The sequence below is a fragment of the Pieris napi genome, chromosome 10 (assembly GCF_905475465.1).
Source record: "Pieris napi chromosome 10, ilPieNapi1.2, whole genome shotgun sequence".
Lineage (NCBI taxonomy): Eukaryota > Metazoa > Arthropoda > Insecta > Lepidoptera > Pieridae > Pieris > Pieris napi.
The window spans coordinates 9,019,347-9,044,580 of NC_062243.1; the positions used below are offsets into that span (position 1 = coordinate 9,019,347).

The 25,234-nt window shown below is 33.6% G+C and overlaps 2 protein-coding genes and 1 non-coding gene across 6 annotated transcripts in view; 1 reads left to right on the forward strand and 2 right to left on the reverse strand.

Moving 5' to 3' along the window:
• The first annotated feature begins 63 nt into the window (after nt 1–63).
• On the forward strand, nt 64–8,129 carry LOC125053343 (probable phytanoyl-CoA dioxygenase). 2 transcript variants are annotated; one of them, XM_047654669.1, is made up of 8 exons: nt 64–306; nt 506–619; nt 2,268–2,379; nt 2,841–2,996; nt 4,728–4,874; nt 6,072–6,212; nt 7,400–7,537; nt 7,892–8,129. In XM_047654669.1, the coding sequence occupies exons 1-8, from the start codon at nt 263–265 to the stop codon at nt 7,943–7,945; spliced, it is 906 nt and encodes a 301-aa protein (XP_047510625.1). In that variant the 5' UTR covers nt 64–262; the 3' UTR covers nt 7,946–8,129. The 2 variants fall into 2 exon arrangements, with proteins under 2 accessions (XP_047510625.1, XP_047510624.1); XM_047654668.1 differs by lacking the exon at nt 64–306 and having other exon boundaries at nt 356–619.
• Nucleotides 8,130–10,711: 2,582 nt separating this feature from the next.
• LOC125053332 overlaps nt 10,712–25,234 on the reverse strand; it is a 48,461-nt gene continuing 33,938 nt past the window's right edge. The window contains exons 6-24 of one of the 3 annotated variants that reach the window (XM_047654652.1): nt 24,395–24,616; nt 23,748–23,891; nt 23,537–23,611; nt 22,934–23,317; nt 22,745–22,783; nt 21,765–22,564; nt 21,545–21,734; nt 20,337–20,460; nt 19,739–19,847; nt 19,288–19,477; nt 18,589–18,818; nt 17,577–17,768; nt 17,036–17,183; nt 15,836–16,052; nt 14,707–14,924; nt 14,142–14,299; nt 12,919–13,250; nt 11,755–11,897; nt 10,712–11,077 (exon numbers count right to left, since the gene is read on the reverse strand). In XM_047654652.1, coding sequence (XP_047510608.1) covers nt 11,070–11,077; nt 11,755–11,897; nt 12,919–13,250; nt 14,142–14,299; nt 14,707–14,924; nt 15,836–16,052; nt 17,036–17,183; nt 17,577–17,768; nt 18,589–18,818; nt 19,288–19,477; nt 19,739–19,847; nt 20,337–20,460; nt 21,545–21,734; nt 21,765–22,564; nt 22,745–22,783; nt 22,934–23,317; nt 23,537–23,611; nt 23,748–23,891; nt 24,395–24,616 — 3,923 coding nt within the window. In that variant the 3' untranslated portion in view covers nt 10,712–11,069. Of the gene's footprint in view, nt 11,078–11,754; nt 11,898–12,918; nt 13,251–14,141; nt 14,300–14,706; nt 14,925–15,835; nt 16,053–17,035; nt 17,184–17,576; nt 17,769–18,588; nt 18,819–19,287; nt 19,478–19,738; nt 19,848–20,336; nt 20,461–21,544; nt 22,565–22,744; nt 22,784–22,933; nt 23,318–23,536; nt 23,612–23,747; nt 23,892–24,394; nt 24,617–25,234 lie in introns of all 3 variants that reach the window. The other 2 variants (XM_047654653.1, XM_047654651.1) reach the window with 2 other exon arrangements.
• Nucleotides 12,086–12,158, reverse strand: Trnar-ucg. Its single transcript has one exon. It is a non-coding gene; the product is annotated as a tRNA-Arg (tRNA).

Genomic DNA, 25,234 nt, shown 5'->3' on the forward strand with positions numbered 1-25,234 from the left:
AATTCTTAAACATTTGATTAAAAGTTATTTCTGGAGAAACACCTAACTTGTTTTCTTACAATTTATTTAGAGGATTTTACGGACTCTTGAGTTGGTAACACTTTAATTATTTCGAAGTGCTATTAAAACGTTTGACACTTACTGTATACTACAGTACAGTTTTTAATTTAACTGAGTTTACTAAAACATCGAACAGAGTCCAGCCCTGCAAATTGAAATAGAGCAATATACTTGTTGCAAATTGCAATTTTATTCAAATACTATGGAATCCTCGACGGCTGCAGAGATTAAGCCTCATCGAAATTGGTAACACTTGAAATACTTTTTTAGACATAAATCAAATTGAACCCTTCGATATTATATTTGCTATTTGGATATAACTAGATTAAATATACACAAAAATTAAGTGACTCAAGAAATAATTAATGCTTTGTTCGTTTATGTATAAATATTTTGATTTATTACCTCTCTTCCAACAAAAAAGTATTAAACATAATTTTTGCAGTGTGGCTGTAGATAACAACTACTTTTTATCAGCAGAACAAAAACAGTTTTATGTAGAAAATGGGTACCTTGTTATAAAACGGATGTTTGATTTCGATGAATTATACAACTTTAAGTAAGTATCTCTTTAATTAAATAGGCGTATATTGTGGAATTTAATCAGTTAAATTTAAATAAATAGATGATATGATATATATCTGATGATACTGATTATGCAGGAGTCTCAGGGACCCTTGATTGGAACACCTCCAAGTGATTTTAGCTGCCGGAAATGCGTCAAAGTATTTAAAAAAAAATTAAAAGTTTTGTGAAATGTATTGAAATTTGTAAACAATCCGCCATTATCTACTTTTCTATTGGTTATAAGAGATGTGACATTCTCGTTTTCTATTGGTTATAAGTGATGTGACATTCTCGGTAAATTATTCGGATCGATTATTTTCTCATTTGTTAATTTTAAAGTTGAACCGAATTTAACCATTACTTGTCAAATGTACATACATTACATTAACTTCATGTTTCAATTAGTGTATGGTTCCGAAAAATTTTAAATTATTCAAAAAGTACCCAAAACGGAATCAGAGCACCCCAATATCCACGTGGTCTTTTCTGCCTTACTCCTAGAGTGTATATAAATAATCGGAGGCGCGGAGGAAGAGCAGCCACCCGCTGTAACAAAGCACAGGCATTATGCAAGCCGTAGCGGCTAAGGCTGGACCAAAAAGCCGAGGTTGCGGAGGCTTGAATAAAATGCCTGTGCTTTGGTACGCAAGGGTGGAGGGGCTGCATTTCCCGTAGCGCCGGAGCTGTCAATTATTATCTAGATCGGTTAGGTTAGGTTAGTATATTAATATTTTTATAAAATAATTGTTCAACTGAAACTCGAAATCGAATACAAAAGCGGATTCAAAATCGAATACTAAAATTGATTTTCACTTTTAAAAAATAGATTATTTTTCACATTCCCTATTCATTTTATAAACGCAAACGGCCATTTCGAATGTGGATTTTGCCAGAACAGTGTGTGTTCACAGTGATCAAGTGCAAAATATCCGTTAAAAAGCCGTTACTTTTTACGTTTTTTTTATTTTTGCGTGAATGTGCGTTATTTTATTAGCATTTTCTTAAAACTTGGCTTTACATACATACTAGACACTGATTTCTTGCGATCATTTTCAGATTTCCGGTAAAATAGGTGAGATTTTTTTTTTAATTTTTTTTTGTTTCCGGCGTGTAAAATTTGTGGGGGGTGATAACTACACCCCTCCCCCCCTCCTCACTCCCCAGCAACCCCCAATTTGGGTTCATCGTTTTCGAATCGTTATCCTTAAGTTATTCTTTAAGCACGGACATTGTGTGTTACTCAGTGATCATTTTTTCACCTTACAAATTAAGAAATTCTACTTATATTCATTAATGATGGAAATGAAACTATGTTTATTTACTCATAAATTCATGCATTCTCATTACTCCTATTTATTAATAATTTGAATATTAGGTAATGAGAGTGATAAAATTTTAATTTGAATAAACATTGATTATTATAATTGTACAAATTGTAAGTTTATTTTAGATTCAACTATCTAATCTTTAGTTAATATCACAACTTAGATATTGTAATACAAATAGAATTGTCTAGTTATTTGTTTCTATTTTTTGTGCTTATATGAAGAGAAATCTTGTGAATGTGTGATTTTAATGATGCTGACAAGAAATTGAAACTTAACCAGAAAATGTTCTATTATCATTATTAATGTCCATAGACAGCATTTTATTCGTCTTGCCAAAGGACTGGTGGATAAAGGAAATTCAACAGTAGTTCGTGAGCCTTCTCTTGTCAAGAAGGGGTTGAAAGGAGAGCAGGCCATTAATAAGGTATTCTTTATGAATAAATTCCTTTTTAACAGATATTATAAATAGGTATGTCACCAACTCACCAAAGCTTAAAAATGCATTCAAAAATGAATCAATATTTTTTATTTGTATTAATTGTTCTTGTATTTCTATAAGTATTCAATGTCAAAGTGGTAATTAGTTTTTGTATATACATTATACATGGGGTAGGCAAATTTTTTGATATACACTAGTAAACAGACAACATGTTGAATTGTTACCTCCTTTTGTTTTTTATTTATTTTGTTTTTGTGATTGAATACTTTGATACTTGTTCTAATTTATTACTCAAATCACAATCTTATTTATTTCAAACTGTTTACAGGTGTTTGGATTTATGCTTGATTTTACTAGAATACGGACCTTATTATTGATAGAATTGTTTTTCACGCTCCACACCTTTATTCTGAATTAATTTAAAATTAATTTTTTATGAATTTCAGATCCAGGACATCCAGTATGACGATGTTTTTATGACCTATACAGAGAATCCAAAACTGTTGAATGTTGTCTCACAGTTCATTGGTGATAACATACGAGTGATGCATAGTATGTTTATCAATAAACCACCTGGCTGTTCTCATCACCCACCCCATCAGGTAATTGTAATTAATAGCTGCGCTGCCCGATCTAACCCGCGTTAGGCGCGTTTATAATAAAACTAATTAAAAATGACTTGGTGTACATTTTAAGCAATTCCATAGAGACCTTTCGCCTAGCAACCTTTGCAGTGTTAATTATTTGCTATTATTATTACAATGCAAACTCTTTATAACGTCTTTAGAAAAAACTCTCTATAACGTAAAAATGAGTGGAATTTAGTATTGTCTTTTATTGACATAACTTATACACATTTAAAGGAAACAATTTTTTAACGGATTGAAGTTATGTATTATAAATTTACAATTATTTTACATAATTTTAAATTTAACCCACGTTTCGCGTGCTTTGGATACGATCGAGTCGATACCAACTCCGGGGAAATAAATACAGATAATTCAACTTTTTCTACAGCTGTGATACTTTTTGACATTCAACACCTTTTGTCTTCAGTCACCGTGACCACGCACGCTGTAAAGAACGCGAAACGTCGGTTAAATTTAAAATTATTGTAAATTTATAATACATAAATACATAACTTCAATCCGTCAAAAAATTGTTTCCTTTAAATGAGTGGAATTTGTTTGGTTTAATACAAAACTCATACATTACTTCACTCTGTCGCAACAGGCATTATCTATTACGAAGAAATATTTTCATATTTAGACATCAACAACATACTTAAGTACAATTGTTTTTACAATTAGCATAAGCTAAACAATATAAAAAAAACTTTATAAAAAACTCACCTAGTCATAAACAGCTTTCTCGCCTTTGTTATTGTTAATTTAATTAACACCATTATTGTTTGATTTCATAGATTGCCTGTATATATATATAATTATTGTAATTGGTTAAATTTGGTTTTTTCTCTTCCCTCCGTATAACGAAAGTCTCTATAACGAACAAATTTTCTCGGTCCCTTGAAATTCGTTATGAAAAGATTACACTGTATTTTCTTTTCCCTTGTTATATTCCGACCTAGTTGATATTTATGTATTTATATTGTATACTAGCTGGCCTGGCGAACATCGTACCGCCTAACAGTCGATTCTTTTTTTTTTAAATACTTATTCTGCTATTCGGGACACTGGTCTAGCTAGTAGGATAAAAAAAAAGTTGATAAGAAAACAAACCCATTTTGTCAAAAAATTAAAATTTACCTTCCCGGAACCCCTCCTCTAACACTTGGACTTTATGTTATGGTATTAAAGTTCAAATTGACTTTTAAGTATTATTACGAATATTTTGTATGGGAATACAGAAAAGTGTTGTTTTTAGACTTTTTCACTATTTTTTTTTTTATTTTTTTCTCTGTAAGAACCATCCTCGTACTTCAAGGAATATTATAAAAATAGAATCAGACAAATCAGTCAGGCCGTTTTCATGTGATGTCGTGACAACGGAAAACGGGTTTCATTTTTATATATATAGATTCGTGGACGATTGGTGCTACTTATTCGATACAAAGTGCAGGAGTGGTGTTCTGCGATATTGCGGGCTGGATTGTTGGAAACTTGCATGGATCTGGTTAAGTTCTCATATCATTTTCACACGTGTATACCCATTTTGTATTCTATTTAAACATTTGTGATGTTTGAGAGCGGAAGAAAAAATTATGATATTAAAGAGAAAAGAGAATAAAAACAACTGAAACAGAAATATACTTTTAATAGGAATATTATCTCCTGGTTCGATTCAGTTTACTAATTAGACTTCCCCATTAACAGGACCTATTCTACTTCCCCTTTCGTCCTGCAGAGAAAATCATAGCGTCATGGACAGCTGTTGATGAAGTCACGAAGGACAATGGCTGCCTCTTCATCGAACCACGGTCTCACAAGTTGAATCATTTGTATGCACATGGGCAATTGCCGGTTAGTATAATTAAAGCGTTTTGGTTTAAATTTATTTAATCTAGGGCCAATTAAATCCCTAGATTAAATAAATTTATCGATTATCAAAGAAGGTCGATTTCCTAAAGTAATTAATTTAATTATTTTATTAATACGTGCTTATAAAGCCGCGTTTTCACTATGCAAGTGACTTGCATGCAAATTGCAACGTGGAAAAAACGACTTGTAAACAAGTTGCAACTTGCATGCAATTAATGATTATGTTCAAACATGTACACACATGTACAAGCGCATGCGCTCATCTATAGAGGGAAGTGTCCAGGATTACCTTGCAAAAATGAGTGCTAAGTGGAATACAGAGAAAACAATAATATTTATAATTATATTTTATTTTAATATTTACCACAGCACGTCTTCTACTCATGATAAACACTGTACAACTAGAAGAACTAACTTGTATGCAAGCTGCAAGTTGAACAAAATCGTGTTTCCAATTCAAGTCACTTGCACACAGGTGTGAAGTCATACATGCATGCAAGTACTTGCATAATAAGTCCGTTCTCAATCACCACAAGACATTCAACTATCATTTACAAAAGGGTGCTGAGTTACTTTGGCCATATTGCCAGGAGAGAACCGAATAGTCTCGACAAGTTGGTAATGGTAGGGATGAGGGATGGCTGGAGAAGTCGAGTTCGATCTCCTACCCGTTGGTCTGACCAAATTAAGATATTTATGTCTCACAACATCCCTAAAGCAGGGTCCACACTATGCCGGGGTAGTCCGGGCGGGCTGACCCGGGCGTCCTAAGCCGCGTTGATGTAGACCCCCCGGTCGGCTTTGCCGGGTTAGAAAATGACGGCCCGGGCCGTGCCGAGCCGAACAAAAATTCAGTTTGTTTAAGTAGGGTTTTTTATTGTTCATTTTAAGTGATGGAGTGGAATGACGAGCAAGTGTTAATATAAATAATAGAAATAACCCGGTCGGCTTCATTTTCGGTGTGGACATCGTGCCGGCCCGAACGTACCCGCCCGGCTTAGCCCACCCGGGTCAACCCGCCCGGCCTGCCTCGGCATAGTGTGGACCCTGCTTAATGCAATGAGACAAGCTGAGGGTTGAGTGGTGTGGAGGCAGCAAGTCGACGTATCGGTTAGGGCTTAAAACTACTGAAGACTACGATGAGGAAGATAAGGGTTTAAAGAAAGTATCTAAATTCAGGATGCAAATAAATTGTACCACGGTATATTAGACAAGTCGGTGTTTGACAGCAGCAAGTATGTCCAGTTGGAGATGGCTCCCGGAGATACAGTGTTCTTTCATCCCTTACTTGTTCATGGATCTGGACCAAATATTACTAAGGTGAGTATTTCTTCAAACCATTTAAAAAATAAGTCGTATGGAAGTATTATGTAGACCCCAGATCACCAACTAGAGGTTTTTTCCACGTACGCAATTTACCCTTGCCAGTATTGTGAGGAAAACCTTGAGAATATCGGAAGGTTTTGATCTCGCAAATGACTTTTTATATTATCAAGATAATTTTAAAATATCTGTCGAACTGTAATGACGTAAAGAGCGTAAAGAGTTGTTAACATAAAAAAAGGTAATAAATATTTTTTTAAAAATCAGTGGCGCTACAACCGGTAAGTCTCGGTCTCAGATTTCCGTATCTGTTTCATTATCATATATCAATATAATAGGCAAGTTGGTGATCAGCCTCCTGTGCCTGATACACACGCCGTCGACTTTTTGAGTCTAAGGTAAGCCGGTTTCCCCACGATGATTTCCTTCACCGTTCGAGCGAATGTTAAATCGGCACATAGAAAGAAAGCCCATTGGTGCACAGCCGGATCCCGGATCGAACCTACGTCTTCAGGGATGAGAGTCTCTCCCTGAAGCCAAACTGAAGGCAAACACTGCTCTTCCTCTTGCAGATATGTTGGATATAAAAAATTTTTTTGCGTAATCTCACTGTTATGAAAGAGCTCGCTCTTATTTCGCCCACATCTTAGAGGCTCAATATTTAGCAATTTAACGTTTTGAAACTATAAATTATATTTTAACTTCCACTAGTGTGTGGACTCAGTATACGCCCTTAGACGCAGATTTGGTCCGTTGTGCTTTAATTCCTGGCTAACAAAGCCGGCCTAGCCTCCTTCCAGAAGCTCAGAAGTTTCCTGGGCACTCCGCAGGATGCACGTAGCGACCTCACTGCTCCGAGGATTTTTGTCTTGACTTTGACTAAGGGAGCGTTCAAGTATTACTGCAATTTTTGGAGATTATTGACCCCCCTCCCGTGTATTACGCGCCGTAAAGTTTTTCTATACCCAATAGTAAAACGTTTCGTGACCAGTGACTCTTTATTGGGTAAAAGTTACCATTATGTGCTGTAAAGTACTGGAAAGTCGAAAATAATATTAACAATAACGCGTAATTCATTTCCCGCCCCGCATCGTAACGTTTTACAAAAGGAAAAAATTCGTTAAGTAATACTCGAATGCTCCATTAATTAATTAATTCTAAGTTTAATTATGAACTATTTTCAGTTCTACCGCAAGTCGATAACGGTTCACTACGCCAGCGGTTACTGCCAGTATGTGGACGTGGGTGGGACTGTCCAAGAGGTTGCCGCCAAAGATATTGAGAACGAAGCCCAAAGAAGAGGATTCGACCTCTCTTTTGTGGTAAATATCTATTCTATTAACAAAATAAATAACCTCTTTTGAATGTCTAGTCCTTATCACTAGTGTTATTTTGCAAATAAATAAACGAGACAAAACATCGATATTTTAACGCATTTTCGCATATTATAGTTAAGATTTAGTTTTACATTTTTAAAGTGAAACCCCGGTTGCGTGATTGCTAAATAATTACTATTAATATAGGTGATCAGCTTTTGAGCCTAAAACCCTTAACAACAAATTTATATTTAATATCGACATTAATGAGGTAAAAAAAACTGTAGGTAGGTAAAAAAACAGTGTCCGAAATGAATAATTTTTGGTAATCTTCAGATTTACTTTAGAATTTTTTTTCAGGATACTTGGCGACTTAGAAGCAAGCAAGTGATGGGAGCGAGAGCAAACCTTTAAAAGGTCCAGTCCAGACGTAACTTTTATGATGATCCTTATATAAGTATAAGACATTCCTTTATGTGAAAATATTTTGTGGTTATGGTTTATAGATGTCGCTCATAAAATCTATTGCTGCCATTTCCTTTGGCCGTTAAACTTCGTTCAATGCTATTTCTGTCGACATTTGACTATCTTAAAAGAGTAACCGTATTTGGAACTAAACGGGAACACGAATTTCTATAGTCTATACTAATTGTGTGGACAGAAACAACGCTACAATGGTAAGTCAGTAATGTTCCGGTTAATATCGTCCTGTGTCGATATTTTTATCGAGCGGCAATAACTATTTTAATACAAGAATTATTCAACCATATTATATAGTAATTTCAGAGATTTTTATTAGAGTCATTTTACACTTTTAATATGCTTAAGTAATTGGTAATAATATGGTAATGGGTAGTTGGTAGATTGATTAATTTTTACAGTATTAAATGTTCTTTTTAAAAACCAGAAATTGTGACCAATTTGTGTTACCGTCACAAAACACACTCTTTTTTTTAATAAATAACAAATATCTTATTCTTTTAAAAAAATCCACGCTTTCGGCTGTCAAAAACTGATATTATTGTAATTTTACGTGTGTAAGGCTGTATAATTTTGATGTAAATTGCCTTTTATGTAATCAATTTTACGATGGGATTTGGGGACGCCACAAATATATTATTTAAAAAATGATATTAAGATTTATACTATGTTATTTTTAATTAATGGATATGGTGCAATAATAAGCTGTATTATGATATTAACTGTGATAGTTTGGTGTTTTTATGAATTATATATAGTGTTAAAATATAAAGATCAAGTCTTTATATTTTAACACTATATAAACATGTACTTTGACTAGAAATATATTTAAATATTTTTCACCTGGGTGATATTATGAATAACAAGAAAACACATTGTACTAAAATACATTTATTAATAAATCTATGGTTTGGTCTTGATTATTTTATTATTAATACTCTGTCAATAATTACACTATGGAATTATTATAAATTATCTTATTCATACATTAGCTGATTATCCCTTTTATTTATATTATATATTTGTATTAATTATATCTAACTATTTTGGTAGACAATTTTAATATTTTGTTATATAAATTTTACTGGCAACCAATTAGGATATATTTCAATATATCAAACTCAAACTTGGCGGCTGTACATGCCAGAGACATCACAAGCGAGTATGTATACAATGTCGCGATTTTTGGACCCCATTCATAAGGTCCACCATACAAATAACATATACCGAGTGTGTACAGCCGCCATAACATTGAATTTCGTAAGTTACGTATACACTACTACCTTGATTCTAAGCTTAATAAAGACTGCTTTCAATAAAAAGCATTAAAAATAAATTTATACACAAAGTATATCTACCTTATTCAATTTATAAAATGAGCATTCAACCTCCAACTAGAGCACCATACAAATAACAGATGGCGCCTGTTCATGGAACCAACGCCATCTTTCGTGGAAGACGGTTAACTTATTCTATAGAAAGTAGAAACTGAGGTTATAAAACTACAATAAATAGATTACAAGAATATATAAGAGGGCAACGTATATAAATGGTATGTTGGACATAAAAGGGAGTCAAGAAAAATACTGATGAGAGAATTAATTAAGGAAAATAGGATAAGATTTTTTTAAATTATATTACATAAAGATGAATAAGAATTTGGGGAGCCCGTCATGCACGATAATTATGTAACCGTCAAAGCAAATAATAATAAATTATAATTATAATAGACAAACTATAATAGACATGAAAATAAAACTCTTAATTAATGGTATGAACGAAGTTTGATGTATTAGGACAGAAACAGTTAATTCATTTGAAAAGTGAGGTGGCCATAGACATGAAATTTCTATATTGAGGAAGACAGTTACTCTAAAACCATTAAAATCAAACTATAATTTTTAAGACTAAGCCAGTTTACATAAAACGAATTTAACCAGTTCATGGTCACCGACTACCGCAAAATTTTATATTTATTACTTGCGTAGACCAAAGGAGAACAAAATTGATATGTAATATAATTTTTTGTATGTAGAATATAACCTCAGTCCACCGCAAGAAAGTTAAACACATATGCCTTATTATACAGCGTTATATACAACACGTACACATTCAAATATAGCAAGATGCCATCTGAGCAGTCGAATGAATGTGTACTTGCCTCATCCAAAATATATTGTTATTGAATTAAAAGCATTCGATGCGCGAGCAGCGCCATCTAGTTTACCGGGTCGAATTTGTAATACCACCGGAGGGGCAAAAAGACATAAGGGTCTGTTTCACAATGTATGGATAAAGTACCAAATAGCTATGCAACACATACATTATTTGGAAGATAAAGTGTGCTATTTGACACTTCATCGGACTCATAATTTATGATGGACTTTATTTGACAACTAGCGCTATCTGACAGTCGTGAAACGCAACAATAGTGTTTATCCTTCCAATAAGTAATAAATACAGTAGAACTCCAATTATTCGAACTCCGACTATCCGAATCGCCGATTATCCGAAGTGCGCTATTATGCGCGAAGACCGCAAAACAGCTTACATTGACGGAGATGTTTAAAAAACAATGATTTTTATTTCTAAACTTGTACATAAGTACATTTTATTTATATTTAAAACATGTGAAAATTTCATGTGTCTTTCATTTAATTCAATAAAAAAATAGTGCAATATCACAACGTAGCTTTTATTCTCTCCAATGGCAATTTTTTTTTTTAAATTCCGACTATCCGAATATTTGATTATCCGAATGGGTCCCGGTCCCCATTAATTCGAATAATTGGAGTTCTACTGTAGCTAATTTGGAACTTATGTAGAACTTATAAGTACTTTGTAAAACAGACCCTAAACATAGCTAATTTTACTAAATTATTTAACGTTAAAAAATTTTTTTTAATGTATTCTTTTGTTTAATATTAATATAATCAATAACAATATAGAATGATGAGGCGAGCTGAACTTAATTTAAAACTGTGACACAAGACTAGAACTGTTTTGTATGAAGTGCGGAAGAAATTATGGTAACTTAATGTTAGTTTTCGATTCGCCATCAAAATTCTGTAAAAAGAAAATATTTTTTTTATTTTTTTTTTATTAGACACAGCCTTCACCGTTATTCACAAGACGTTCTTTAAAATTTGTTCAATTAAAACCTTATCAACTTCTATGATTTTGAATTGCGGATGGTTTATGAGTAAGTACCATTGTTAATAAACGAAAAAGGAAAAATGTTAGTAACTGAAAATGAAAAAAAAACTAACATGACAATTTAACATAAGTCTAGCACACAGCAATGTAATAATTAAAGCTGTGAACCTCAGCAATACATTTTCTCTTATAATTATACATTTTATACTTTACAACACAATAATATCAATTATATACCTACATTTATAAAAATAAACTGGCCAATGGAGGAGTCAGCGTGACTTAAACCGACTCAAATAATAAGGTACTTTAGTAAATTACTTATTTGAAACATATAACTGACCTACAATTAATTATAAGTATTGAATAAATAAAAATGTAACTTGATTTTAAAAGAAAAATTTAGACCTTTCATCGTTTTCAAATCAATGATATTTTTTCACTGAATACATACGGTTAATTATTTTAATTGTACTAATATTTAAAAAAAACTTGTATATATTTATATTACACCTTATTGTAAAGACCAATCTTATTATAGACTATGTTCTAATCTCGTGGGGTAACGTACACCCGTACAACCTCACCTTCGTGTTTCCTCTGCGAAGGCATGAAGTAGAAATCTGGTTGCGCCGGTTCCCGGGACCTTCCGCTGTGACCGCTTTGAACTGAAGCAGGAGATTGTGGTCCTCGGGGAAGAGAATAGCTGCTGTGCTCTGGACGGCCGTAGCTAATTATGATTGATTTATAATATCGATTAGTATGCTGTATGTAGTAGATGTATGTAAATATTTTTCTTTAGAGCTTGATCATAAAATTGTATTTATGTTTTAGGGTAGTTATTATACAATAAAAAGTAATAAAAACCACAAAATAATTCCAAAGCAATTCGAAAAATAAATTTAAAAAGATATTGGTCGACCGTGACAGGACTCGAACCTGCAATCTTCGGATCCGAAGTCCGACGCCTTATCCATTAGGCCACACGGTCGCATGGATACGATTGCGAAATACTATAACCTATTCAATGTTAATTTGTCATAACAAGGTACTTGAATGAATAGGCTTTTGAGATGAAAGCTTTCAAAGCTAAAAATGGGGTCAACATTTCACTTGTTAAGCCGAGCTATTCAAAGAATCACGTAGTATACATTCTGGATTCTAATAAAAATGTTTTACACGAAGATGAACTTATTATCTATATTAAATATTTACATATTCGTTTTAATACGATAAAATAGATAAAAACTATTATCGCGCTTAAACTTTGTTAAGTATTTCTTTAATATCTATATATATAAAAATGAAACCCGTTTTCCGTTGTCACGACATAACATGAAAACGGCTTGACCGATTTGTCTGATTTTTTTATACAATATTCCTTGAAGTACGAGGATGGTTCTTACGGAGAGAAAAATTAAAAAAAATTGAGTGAAAAAGTCTAAACAACACTTTTCTATATTCCCATACAAAATATTCGTAATAATACTTAAAAGTCAATTTGAACTTTAATACCATATCATAAAGTTCAAGTGTTAGTGGAGGGGTTCCGGGAAGGTAAATTTTTATTTTTTGACATAATGTATTTTTTGTCTTATCAACTTTCTTTTTTTTATCTAACTAGCTAGACCGGTGTCCCGAATAGCAGAATAAGTATTTAAAAAAAATTAAGAATCGACTGTTAGGCGGTACGATGTTCGCCAGGCCAGCTAGTATTAAATATATATGTACAAATATTTTCTAACACTCACCCATACTGACTCCTAGGTCTCTGCAACGACCTGGTATCATTATAATACTGCGCCGCGCTATTTTGGAGCTTCCTATTCGCAGTCCCCGTGGGAGTTTTAACCACACGCCCATTCGAGTGTCCATTAAAATGACCATTATTCCCATTGCTTTTTCCATTTTTCTGGCCACTGTGACCGTTCCGTGCTTGGTCAGGTCTGGGAGGGGGCGGGGAAGTAGGTCTCGTGGGCGGGCGGGAAGAGTTGAATTTTTCGTCGTTTTCGAACGGTTCAAATGCGTAGTTCGTGTTGGCTGAGGTTATGTCTTTCCATACAGTTTGTGGAATTAGACGGTCCTGGAAGTTGTTAAGAGGTTTCTTACTAAGATCAAACTAAATTTTCCTTCTGTTTATTTAAAAATGTATAGTACATAATGATCTTTCTGTGATTCATAAACTGATACGTTTTTTCGCCAAAAGTTGGCGTTGAACATCTATGTAGAATATAATATGTATGTATGAAAATGAATTACTGTTCGTTTGTCTCGCTAAAACTCGAGAATGACTGGACCGATTTTGCTAATTAAGATCTTTTAATATTTGTGCAAGTTCAGAGAAGTTTTAAATGCGAAACAAATAAAAAGTAAAGAAAACACAAAAAAACTAAAATTTAATTGTTTGAAGCGAATGCGCATTATTTGACGCATTTTTAGAATCAAATCATACTTTATTCAATTAAATAAAGACATGGAGACACATTAAAACATTCTATGCTAAGTATTTAAGCAAGCGTAATACCACGGATACTAAAACTACTAAAATAAAAATATTGGTTGTTTGTAAAGTAGGTTTACGATCGAGATGTTTACGTGATAACGTCTTATTGGTGATATAAGTTTTTGGGAAGTAAGGAATTAATGAAGATAACAATTTTTTCAAATTTTAAATTATATCTATCGTTTTATTCACACTTTTGATGATAAATTTCGGGTGTAAAATGACAAGTTTACTTGTTCGACTATGATATACATTTTTCTTCATACATTCACGGAATGACTGGCAGCGCTCGAGATGAGACGGGAGATCGGTCCGTCTCTCTCTCGTTATACCTGTGATCGCGCTCGTGAGGTTTTGGTGTGACTAAAACGATTTTAACGACGTCAAAAAATAACAAAACGATTTTCATTAATGTTCATATTGAATAACATTTGAAATTAAACAGTATAACGATAAGATAATAATGTTTACCTTTCTATGTTTATCTCTGGTAGAGTGTGCCAGAGTACAGGCAGCCTGCACTAAAGCTAACACAACTAATGCGGCGACACATCCTACCACCACCCAAAGCCGTGCTGCAGACCCGAAACCACCTTCCGATATCTTCTCTTCATTCCCGCTTATCACTACTGTGTGGTGAAAGATACATAAAAATTATTTTCAATTTAAAATGTCATCATCATCATCAAATGAAATCATTTAATTAAATATTATTTTAGCTTTACATAAAACGTTAAAATTATTACTATTTTTAAAACCAACAATTAGTTATAATGAATTAAATAATTGTAATATTATTACGAGTATTAACATACTCTACTTTAGTACAAATTATATTAAATTTTAATTCTAACTAAATATATATATATCAAGTATTAAACTGCATAAGTCAATAATAATGTAGGTATCAGTTTTACAAAATAAAGGAGCATACGCGACGGCTATATGAGGTAACTACCGCAACACTTTTTAATAGTAAATGCGTTGCCGGCTTTTGAGGAAGAAGCTCACTTTTTTTTAGTAAAACAAAACTTACAGCTTTCCGGAGCAAAGACCAAGAACTCGGGGTCAACATTCAAGTTCCCAACTCGTCCCTTGGCCAACGTGTCCCTCACTGCCTTTTCCCACTTCTCCGTGTCATCTTCTGTCTCGTTCTGTGCTGTAGAACCTTCCAATGACCGAGCGCTGCCTTCTATGAGGTTCGATTCGATAGACTTTAATGTTAATTCTGCTAGTATTGCCTTTGTTTCGTTTCTGAAATAATTAAATACAATTATATTGATTATAATGTTAGTTACCTAAACATGAACCCCCTTAATGGAATCAATCAAATGCATCGCTTTAACTAAAGTGTTCTTTTGTCTCTTTCTGTCAAATTGTTTTTACGCTGTGATAAAAAGGGCCAAAAGATCTCAGTTAAAACGGTGCAATTAGACTTTTTTATTATTTATAAATAAAGGGGTGAGTTAGTTGTAGCTCTACCATGCGATTGTCAGTTATTAAACGGTAGTGTGCGTAAAATAATTGTATAAATAAAAGGTTACAATGCCTCTGGCGGTTACAGATGGAACTAGGATTCTTAATACATTTATTATTACATTGATAACAACAGTCATAAACACCACAATAGAACAGTCCATAAAAACCTTTTATACGTCCCAAAAAATAGTCCTTATTATTAAAAAACAGTTGAAATTATTATAGTTTTAGGTCGCAAAAGATCCTGCTATAAAGGACTTGCCTATAAAGAAGCGAATCCATATTTCACTATATATTTGTAAATTATTTATTTATTAGTATTTAAACCTAAAAATAGTTTAAAGAAAATGTACTTAGAAAAGATTAATGGACAGCAAAAGATTTTATAACAGAAAATACAGCTAGTAAGCTGTAGTCCGTAGCTACAGCTGAAAGCGGTGTTGGTGAAATAGCCGCTCTAACCTCGCCACTAATATATTTGACGCGACAAAGCAATCAATATATATTCTTTAATGTTCTAAAACTTGTTAAAATAACTTAATTGTATATATTAGTTGTTTTATAATATTTTTAGTTGAAATTTGGCCATACATCTGTAAATAAATAAAAAATGGTTATATTTCTTTTTTAATACGACCTTAATAGAACCTGTATATATTAATGAAATAATTTTATTATTCACTCACTGCATAAATCCGTTAACTTTGACCTCCTTGTACCCCTTCGTCCTGGCCAATTCTCCAGCCAAGCTGTTGACGACCCTTTGGGCCAGCTCCTCGTACTCTGGGCTAGCGGCAGCTGGAGGCCTGAAGCTGTCAGCCAGACCCGTTATCCGGATGAGCAGGGCATACGTGTGGGAGCCAGGAACTATTGCTTCTGTTGTTTGTTCTTCTTCAATAGGTTCTAAAAATACAATTATTTTATTACATTTTTCAGCGCTGCAATGAGTCACACATTATCCATATATATTATCTTACCTTACCCTCGCGATATATTTATGATTATTTTTCCGACCCAAATATCGGCCAATAGAATTGCACCATTCGACGTCACGTGGTACAACCTACATGGTATTATACTGATAATTTTTTGTGAAAATTTTCTCTGGTCGTTGCTTCAAGAAAAGTATTAAGTAGTTGTTTTATTCATTATGAAATTCTTATTTGTTAACTGTACATTTCGTCTCATGGTGCAATTCTATTGGCCGACATTTGGGTCGGAAAAATAATCCCCCGAATACCACACGAGCTTCAAAATTATCGGGTATTTCCCGATAGGTTCGTTGCAAACAATTAATATAGTCGTCATGACGACTATAAGTCGACTATAAGCTCTTGTGGTATTATAAGTGAAAATATTATGTATGTATATAAAAATAGTGATAAGTTTACTAGAATAGAACATACGCACAATGTTAATACACGGAACAAACGCAGGCTGCAATTTCCCCGTACTAGACTATCTAAAGTTAGTAATTCTTTTTTGGGAAAAGGGATACTCTTCTTTAATAAAATCCCAGAGGCTCTTTTATCTCTGCCTTTTAATAAATTAAAGAAATGTATTATAGAAAAACTGTAAAAAGGCTTACTATAAAGTTAACGATTATCTAGTTGATAAAAGGGCCAGGGACTTGTGCTAGACAGGCTACTTCTAAATAATTTGCGATATTGGTTTTAAAATAAGTGTTGTTTGATGATTTGCTATTTTAAAAGCGTACCGAGAGTTTTTTATGCCGGCTTTTTCTCTCGGCCTACTCTCTTTTTTCTTTGCCAATGAGTAGGGATGTCTACCGATTCAAATTTAATGACGTGGAATAAGTGATACCTGTATCTTATATTCCATAATAAACATATTTATTTATAGTTAAATATATGAAATTCCTGTACCTGGTCCACAAGGCTTAATGCATATCTTGTCATCAGTGACGATGGGTACTTGCTGGTGTTTGCTTGTCCGTTTGTTTACAGCGTCGAAATTGCCGCCCTGCGTCACGAACATCAAGTAAAGACATTCCGTGTCCGTAAATTGTAGATCCTGAAAAGTTTAATAAAAACATGAAATAGATAAGTTAATTTCTGTTTAGCAGATTTTAAAAAATTGCACACCAATTGACCTAGTCCCATGCTAAGCTGGTGAAGCTTGTGTTATGGGTACTAGGCAACGGATATACATACATATTATACATAGATAGACCTAACACATATAAATACATATTTAAACACCCATGACCTAAGCACAACAAAAATGTTTGTCTCAGCCGGGGATCGAACCCGGGACCCATGGATTCGCAGTCAGGAGTACTAACCACTAGTGACTAGACCAACGAGCCGTCAAAACTACTCCACTACTTACGATCTACTAAGGTAAGACCAAATGTAGCTAATCACACACTCTCACTATACTCTCTATTTGCCATGGTTAACTCACCTTACTATCCCCAGTATCCCGTTTCCTCACAAAACTCAAAGTCGTGAACCCGTCCGACGTTTCCCCCTTTGCCTGGGTAATGTCCTGCCGGGAGTCGAACCTCGGTGCCGCGTATCCAGAAAGCCAGGCGTCGCCAACGAACGGTCTACCAGAACGACTGTCCACCCAGCCAAGTATTGCGTCGGTTTGAGACTAAAACAATTTTATTAATGAAAAATATGATTTTTTTCTACTAGTGGCTACTAGTTTATTAATTATTATACCGTTTCACAGTAAAGTACAATTATTTCTTTAGAAGTCTACAATGTGTGTCTAGTAACATTTCTACGTTAATGACGCCAATCAGATTTGCCATATAATCATTATGTTAAACACGATTTTTCAATGTCTTTAAAACGATTCATAATTTATTTAGAAATTGTTAAATTATTTATTAGGTTATATTATTGTATACGCATTATTAAGTTTAAACTTTAACGTCTTAATAGAACGATAATTTATTATTAAAATGAATAATGAAAAACAAAGAAACATAACATATCTTGCATATGTGACGGAAATATGGAAATTTTATTGACATGTTGACTAAAAAAATACTCAAAAATATAAGTAATTTCTACAAAAATACAAGGAAGTAAAATATAACTGTATATGGCACATAATGGCCTAAACATATATTAGAAAATACGCAAAAAAACAAGTTCTACAAAAATACAAGGAAGTAAAATAGAACTGTATATGGCACATAATGGCTTAAACACATATTAGAAAATCCAAGAGAAGGCAAAAAGATGGGCAGATGTTTTCCGAAGAGATGGGACAGGCTACCCCGGGATAGAATAGAAAAGGTATAGGTATAAAACAAGGAATAAAATAATAATATTTTTATCAATTATTTGAAGTAATTGGTAAATTTACATTAATTACAAATAATTGGGATTGGTAAGGTAAACTTAGTTTTTAAATAACTGTCAGAGAAAGGATTCCTTTTTTTTTTTTTAATTGTTCTCACCATTTTTTGATCCCGACTGAACCCAATTCCGGTCCAATATTTAGTCTGTTTGGTGATGATGGTGAATCGAATAGAATCCTTTCCTCTCTTCTGTCCCAGATACTCCCAAGATGCAACGTAGTCACAGGTGTTGTTTGCGACATCACAATCTGTAGGCCATTTAAACTGCGCTCCGCACTTGTTATTCTCTAAAGAACTAATGCTGCCCGATAGTGACGTTTTTGTCTCTTCTGAAATATAAGAAAAATTACATCATAAAACATCTTGTATACGCGAATCTATAACATATATAGACATATCTATACGTATACATATACATATTATAGCTTGTTTATATATAGCTTGTTTCTAAACCATTAATCGTATTAAAATTGGTGAACGGAAGCACGCAATAGCTTATATAGAGTTAGGTACTGCCCATTCGGTTTGAAAATTTGAAAGCAATAATAAACGACTTTTAAAATAGCTTGAATAACTAATTATAATCTTACTTAAATAACCTTTGACATTAAACGAAATGAGGACAAATACGCGTTTATTATTTGAAAAATTTGGTCAATCTATCTAACCTATTAATGCACCGTTACACAAGATCGAAAATTTGTACGATTTAAATTGTTCGTTGTTACACAAAATAATAACCTGAGACCTCTAATTAATGCATATAATTTTTAAATAACCGTAATAAATGACCCTTACCAAAGAAGTTCATAGCAACAACTCCCCTCTGGTCTCCGTGACCGTGGTACTTGAGCTCGTCGGGGCGGTAGAAGTCGCCTTGCGTGAGGCCCGCGGGCGGTGCGTGTATATATCTGCCCATCTCTTGCCCACGAGCCCAAATCACGTGCATCAGATCATCCACTAAGGAATGGTCTGTTGGTTCTTTAGCCTGGAATTTTGTTTTTAATTAAATTGTTTTAATAGTAACTGTATTATTGATTCCAATTTTCCATAACGATGTAAATTAACTAAAATCACGGGTTTTTTTAGATCTCTTAAAAAGTTTAAGTTAGAAATTTATTGCGGCAATCAATATTATGCTGAAATAAAAATATATTAAACTGATGCTTTCTTCGAATTCTTGGGAATTGTAATGGCGTCTTTATTTAAGTTACGAGCTCTCTTAAACTAATGTATTCGTAGTAGCTACCTTAATTTTCTTTCTGAACATTATAGTAGTTACACCATTTTCTTCAAACCCTGATGAAGCCGTGATATCGTCATGACCACCCCAGAATGTGTCCACTCGGGGAGTCGACCTGAAGTTACAAATATTATTGAGCTTTGCTGCGTAGGAACAGGCGATTCTTACATTATAACTAAATAATTAAATAACCTTTATTAAACATTATAGTACAATTGATACATATATCTAACAATATATATTTTATATGATAATTAAAGTTAATCTTTCTTTAGAAAAATTCAAATTGTAATAATAAAAATATTACCTTTATACAGATAAGTACTTTATATGATTAAATATGAAGATAAAATCTTAAACTTCCTGTCACTTCCGTAAATTATATAAAACATCTATTTCGATCTACAGAAATTTAAAACAGGAATAGTTTTTTTATTTGATTAAGTACTACAATAAGTTATATTGACTATTAAAATATATATATATTAACAATATAGCTGAAGGTGAGAAAACATTATGGTTTACCAACCAACCAGTCCACTACACAAAGTGCCTTATTAAGATAGAATATTCGAATATATAAAGTATACTAAATTAATATTACCTGTCCCTTGTATAGTAATCCAAGACCCTATGATAGTTCCCTCTAGCAGTTCCAATCACTATATCCGTGCAGTCCATTGGATTAAAGTCGAATTTGGGCACGTACTCGTGAGATGGGAAATAACCTATAACATAGCTCGTATAATTAGAAACATGTTGTTTATTATATTTTAACAGAGAAAGAAAGTGAAAGAATATATGGACTATATACAAATGACGAACAATGTAGACTCATTTGTGTTCTTCTAGCAACAATATGATATCAATATATTTTCTGTGTTTTTAAGTAAAATATTCTAATAGATTTTTTATTCTTAATAATAAAAAGGTAGTATACGGTACCCCGTAATTAAAAGTGCACATACTACATAATCTTTTATAAAGAATGTATTGACGGTCAATTACAGTAATAAACGATTATTTCCGACTTATTTAACGTAACCATTTGTAGGGTGATACGTGAATTTAATCAAAGACATCTCACCAACAATGACAACATTAGACTTGAAGATGGAGTATTAAAAAAGTTGAAAAAACCTTTAAAGAAGAAGACAGAGAAAGAAGAGGATAGAAGTTAGGAGAAGGAAGGGGATACAACATAAAGCACACAAGCGTATTATAGCATTAGCAATTATTGAGATAATCTCACACATGCGCATAATAATAATGTATAAACCAAATATAACTTAAAAAAATACCATACCTTTTAATACGTACGTTATTATACTCGTATATCTAATAGTATACATTTGGTAAATCATACTATTATATGGTACATGGAATCATAAACTATGAATCTAAGTTTAAGCTAATATAGCTTTATAAAATCCATTACATCAACAAAGGCACGGTTCAAGTAAATGCAATAGTAAATACTTAAATATTATTTACATAAATATTAGATATATATATAAGAAATATAGGCAAATGATAAAGCAAACACGTATAATATAAAATCAGGTTAAAATATAATATATGAACAATGTATTGCAAAAAATACATTTTCATTTAGTAATTTGGATGTTTGAAACTTAACTCAGTATAACTTAAATTTTGTCAATTATTTAAATTTGCTCGTCTTTTGTTGAAACGTAATCACAACATTTAGTCCAAAAGGTATCTATAAAAGATATATTTATGGTTTGTTATTCAATAAATAGTTTTGAAGAACACCTGATTAAATATTATAAAGCGAAGCGAGTGCATTACCTGTTTCTTCATATAGGCCTTTCACTAATAAATTCTCTGCATCGGCTTCTGCGCTAGGTTCAGGAGTGGGATTAATTTCAGATGTTGGTTCAGGAGTTGATTCAGGTTCAGGAATGGGTGTCGGTTCTGAATTTGGTTCGGGAGATGGTTCTGGCTCCGACTTACGTTTAGGGGAAGGTTCTGGTTCAGCATTTGGATGGGAAGTGGGTTCTGGTTCAGCCTTTGGTTCGGAACTAGGTTCGGGTTCAGCTTTTGGTTCGGAAGTAGGTTCAAGTTCAGTTTTTGGTTCGGGAGTAGGTTCAGGTTCAGATTTTGGTTCGGAAGTAGGTTCAGGTTCAGCTTTAGGTTCGGAAGTAGGTTCAGCTTTTGGTTCAGGAGAAGGTTCTGGTTCTGATTTGGGTTCTGGGGTAGGCTCTGGTTCTGACTTAGGCTCAGGAGTAGGTTCTGGTTCTGCTTTTGGTTCTGGAGTAGATTCTGGCTCGGATGTGGGTTCAGGAGAGGGCTCTGGTTCTGGCTTGGGAGCAGGTTCTGGTTCAGATTTCGGTTCAGGTTTGGGCTCAGGTTCTGATTTTGGTTCAGAGGTAGGTTCTTTACTAGATATTGTTCTAGATTTAGGCTGACGGGATTTTGGTTCCTGTGAAGATTCGGAGTCCGTATTTATTGTCGGCGTTAAGTCTGCTATGGGTTTAGGAGAAGAATGCGGTTCTGATTTAGGTTCGGGAGAAGGGGCTGGTTCCGATTTAGGTTCAGGAGAAGGTTCTGGTTCTACTTTAGGTTCAGGAGAAGGTTCTGGTTCTGATGGTGAATGAGGTGTTGGTTCTGTTTTAGGTTGTGATGGAGGCTTAGGTGTAGCTTTTGATTCTTGAGGAGAAATCAATAGGGGTCTTGGACCTAGCTTAATCTTTGGTTTAAATGGCTTATGTTTAGTTGGAGACGGCAATTCTACGGTGGGTTTTGTTGGTAAAGGAATTGGATAATTTTCAGTTTCATGGTCTATAAAACTGGTCGATGTTTCCACATCTGTAAAAATAACGTAACCATGCATTTATATGTACATTACGTGATACATTTAATATGTTAGTTTTGCATATTGGAAAGAATAGTTGTGCGTATATTGTGTCTGGCGTAGCTTTGTGAGTTTTAGCACTCGTGTGTTGTACAGTATGGTGCTTTAAAATAACAATTGTAGATACCACTCACTTGACTTTTCAATTTCTTGAGCAGCTCGTTTTTTGCGACCTGAAAAATAGTATTTAAGTTTGAGAAAGACTATTTTTTCTATATGACTATCTTTTATTTAAAGACTATTTTACTATTTTTTATTTAAAGACTATTTTACTATTTAAAAGGTAATTCCTGATTATTTTCACAAATTAAATGAAAACTTACCTTTTGAACTCGAAATTTTGTAGGAAATACTGGTTTTTACAGTAACATCATTTCCCAGGTTCTTAAAGTCAAAACCGTCCAATGTGTGCATTGCGACGCGTTTATTTCGGTCGTTTTCATAGTTATACGCTTCAGTACTTGTTTCGTCAGACTTCGAAGATGGTTCGGGCTTTGGTTCTAATGTAGATGTCAGCTCTGACTTTGGTGACTCTGGTTCGGGTACAGGTTCTGCTTTAGGTTCAGGTGTAGGCTCAGGTTCTGACGATGGTTCCGGGCTGGGTTCTGGCTCTGGTTGCGGTTCTGATTTAGGCTCAGGTGACGGTTCTGGCTCCGATTTAGGTGCCGGCTCTGATTTTGGCTCAGGTTTTGGCAACGGCTCTGATTCTGGAAATAAATAAAAAAATATCTTGATAAGAATGATGTAATTCAGACATTGAACAAACCTATACGCGTCCAAGTGGTCACGCATTTCGTAAACAATAGATGATGAACCCAGATTGGCACTCATTTTTGAACGCTGTTTCATTGTATCATTGAAAGTGTATGCGACACAAATAACAAAGTTGTCATGTTTCTATGAAATAATTATATGATCATACTTACGTGTTTCAGGTGGTGACCCCAACACTGGGAAGTTTTTACATTCCTTCTTCAAACCTTGAGGGCGCCACCCAACGGCTAAAATTGTAAACAAGTATAAATAAAATATTACAATAGAATACATGAAAGAGGATTTTCTGGAGAATCTGGAGTTGCTAATATTGAAAGACATTTGAACAAAATTTTACATATGGAAGTATTAAATTAATTTTACCTGCATAAGAAGTCCCGTTAACCATCATAACGATTTCCATCTCCTGAAGGTCCTTGATCACGCGCCAGTAGAGGGAGAAGTCCTTTGACAACTCCCTCTTGCTGTAGAGTCCTAGGTTCAATGCCTTGTCTTTCCATGGAGCCTCTGAAAATTTAAAGATTGGTTAAAGTAGGTATAATTAAAAATAATTTTACGAGATTAGAGCTCGTAGACCCGGAAACAAAATGTTTTCTTTGGTATATACCTATTATCATTGAACTTTATGATATGGTATAAAAGTTCAAATTGAGTTTTAAGTATTATTACGAATATTATGTATGGGAATATAGAAAAGTGTTGTTTTTAGACTTTTTCACTCAATTTTTTTAATTTTTCTCTCCGTCTAAGAAGAAGAACCTCGTACGGGTTTCATTTATATGTATATATATAGATTACATTTTCACGCATAAAACTTACACAAATTAATAGTTTCTGCGCTCTGCAAACACTAGGTGATAAATGCGAAACATATTATAATTCAAGAAGATTTACAGTTCGAATATTTTTTGTATTAAAAAAATATTGTTATACATATTACATTTAGCACATATATAAACACAGTTTACATAAACAAAGTAAAGTGTTCGCACAGGGATTGAGGTCCTTACTTTTATTACACCCCTTCCCATAGAACCCGTGAGGGCAGTAGCACATTCGACTGGGAGACTCCGTAGCGTTGACATCCACGCACTTCCCTCGGAGACCACAGTCAGTATCCTCAGAACATTCATCGGAGAACTGGCACCGCGCTCCACTGTGCAATTTATTGCATTTGCATCTACCGAGGATGTGGAAACCCTTGCCTGAACACGTCTCATGGAATTGTTTACCTGGAAACATTGGAATAAAATTAAAAGTTGTTTTTTAAAGTCAAGGAGTTATAAATATATCAACAGAATAAAACGTTTTTGTGCATATTCGTTGTTTTGTTTACAACAGCACTAAATATTGAAAGTAAGTTTTTGGAGTTATAATATTTTACTTAAGTTAGTAATTCTTTTTTGGGGAAAGGGATACTCTTCTTTAATAAAATCCCAGAGGCTCTTTTATCTCTGCCTTTCAATAAATTTAAGAAATGTATTAAAGAAAAGCTGTGTAAAAAGGCTTACTATAAAGGCAACGATTATCTAGTCGATAAAAGGGCCTGGGACTAGTGCTAGACAGGCTGGCTACCTCTAATTAATTTGCGATATTTGTTTTAAAATAAGTGTTGTTTGATGATTTGATATTTTAAAAGAGTACCGAGAGTTTTTTACGCCGGCTTTTTCTCTCGGCCTACACCCTCTGTCTTCTTTGCCGATGAGTAGTAATGCCTACAAATTCAAATTTAATGACGTGGAATAAGTGATACATGTATCTTATGTTCCATAATAAACTTTTTTTTTTTTTTTTTTACTGTTTTGATTGAATTAGGACTGTTTCACATGTACCACAACCACACGGCAACA

Excerpts from the sequence above, each read along its gene's own strand:
- LOC125053343 (XM_047654668.1), top strand. The coding sequence starts at position 426 with ATGCTTTGTTCGTTTATGTATAAATATTTTGATTTATTACCTCTCTTC. Across the intron at positions 6,213-7,399 it reads CTGGACCAAATATTACTAAG|TTCTACCGCAAGTCGATAAC; the intron begins GTGAGTATTTCT and ends AACTATTTTCAG. Across the intron at positions 7,538-7,891 it reads GATTCGACCTCTCTTTTGTG|GATACTTGGCGACTTAGAAG; the intron begins GTAAATATCTAT and ends ATTTTTTTTCAG.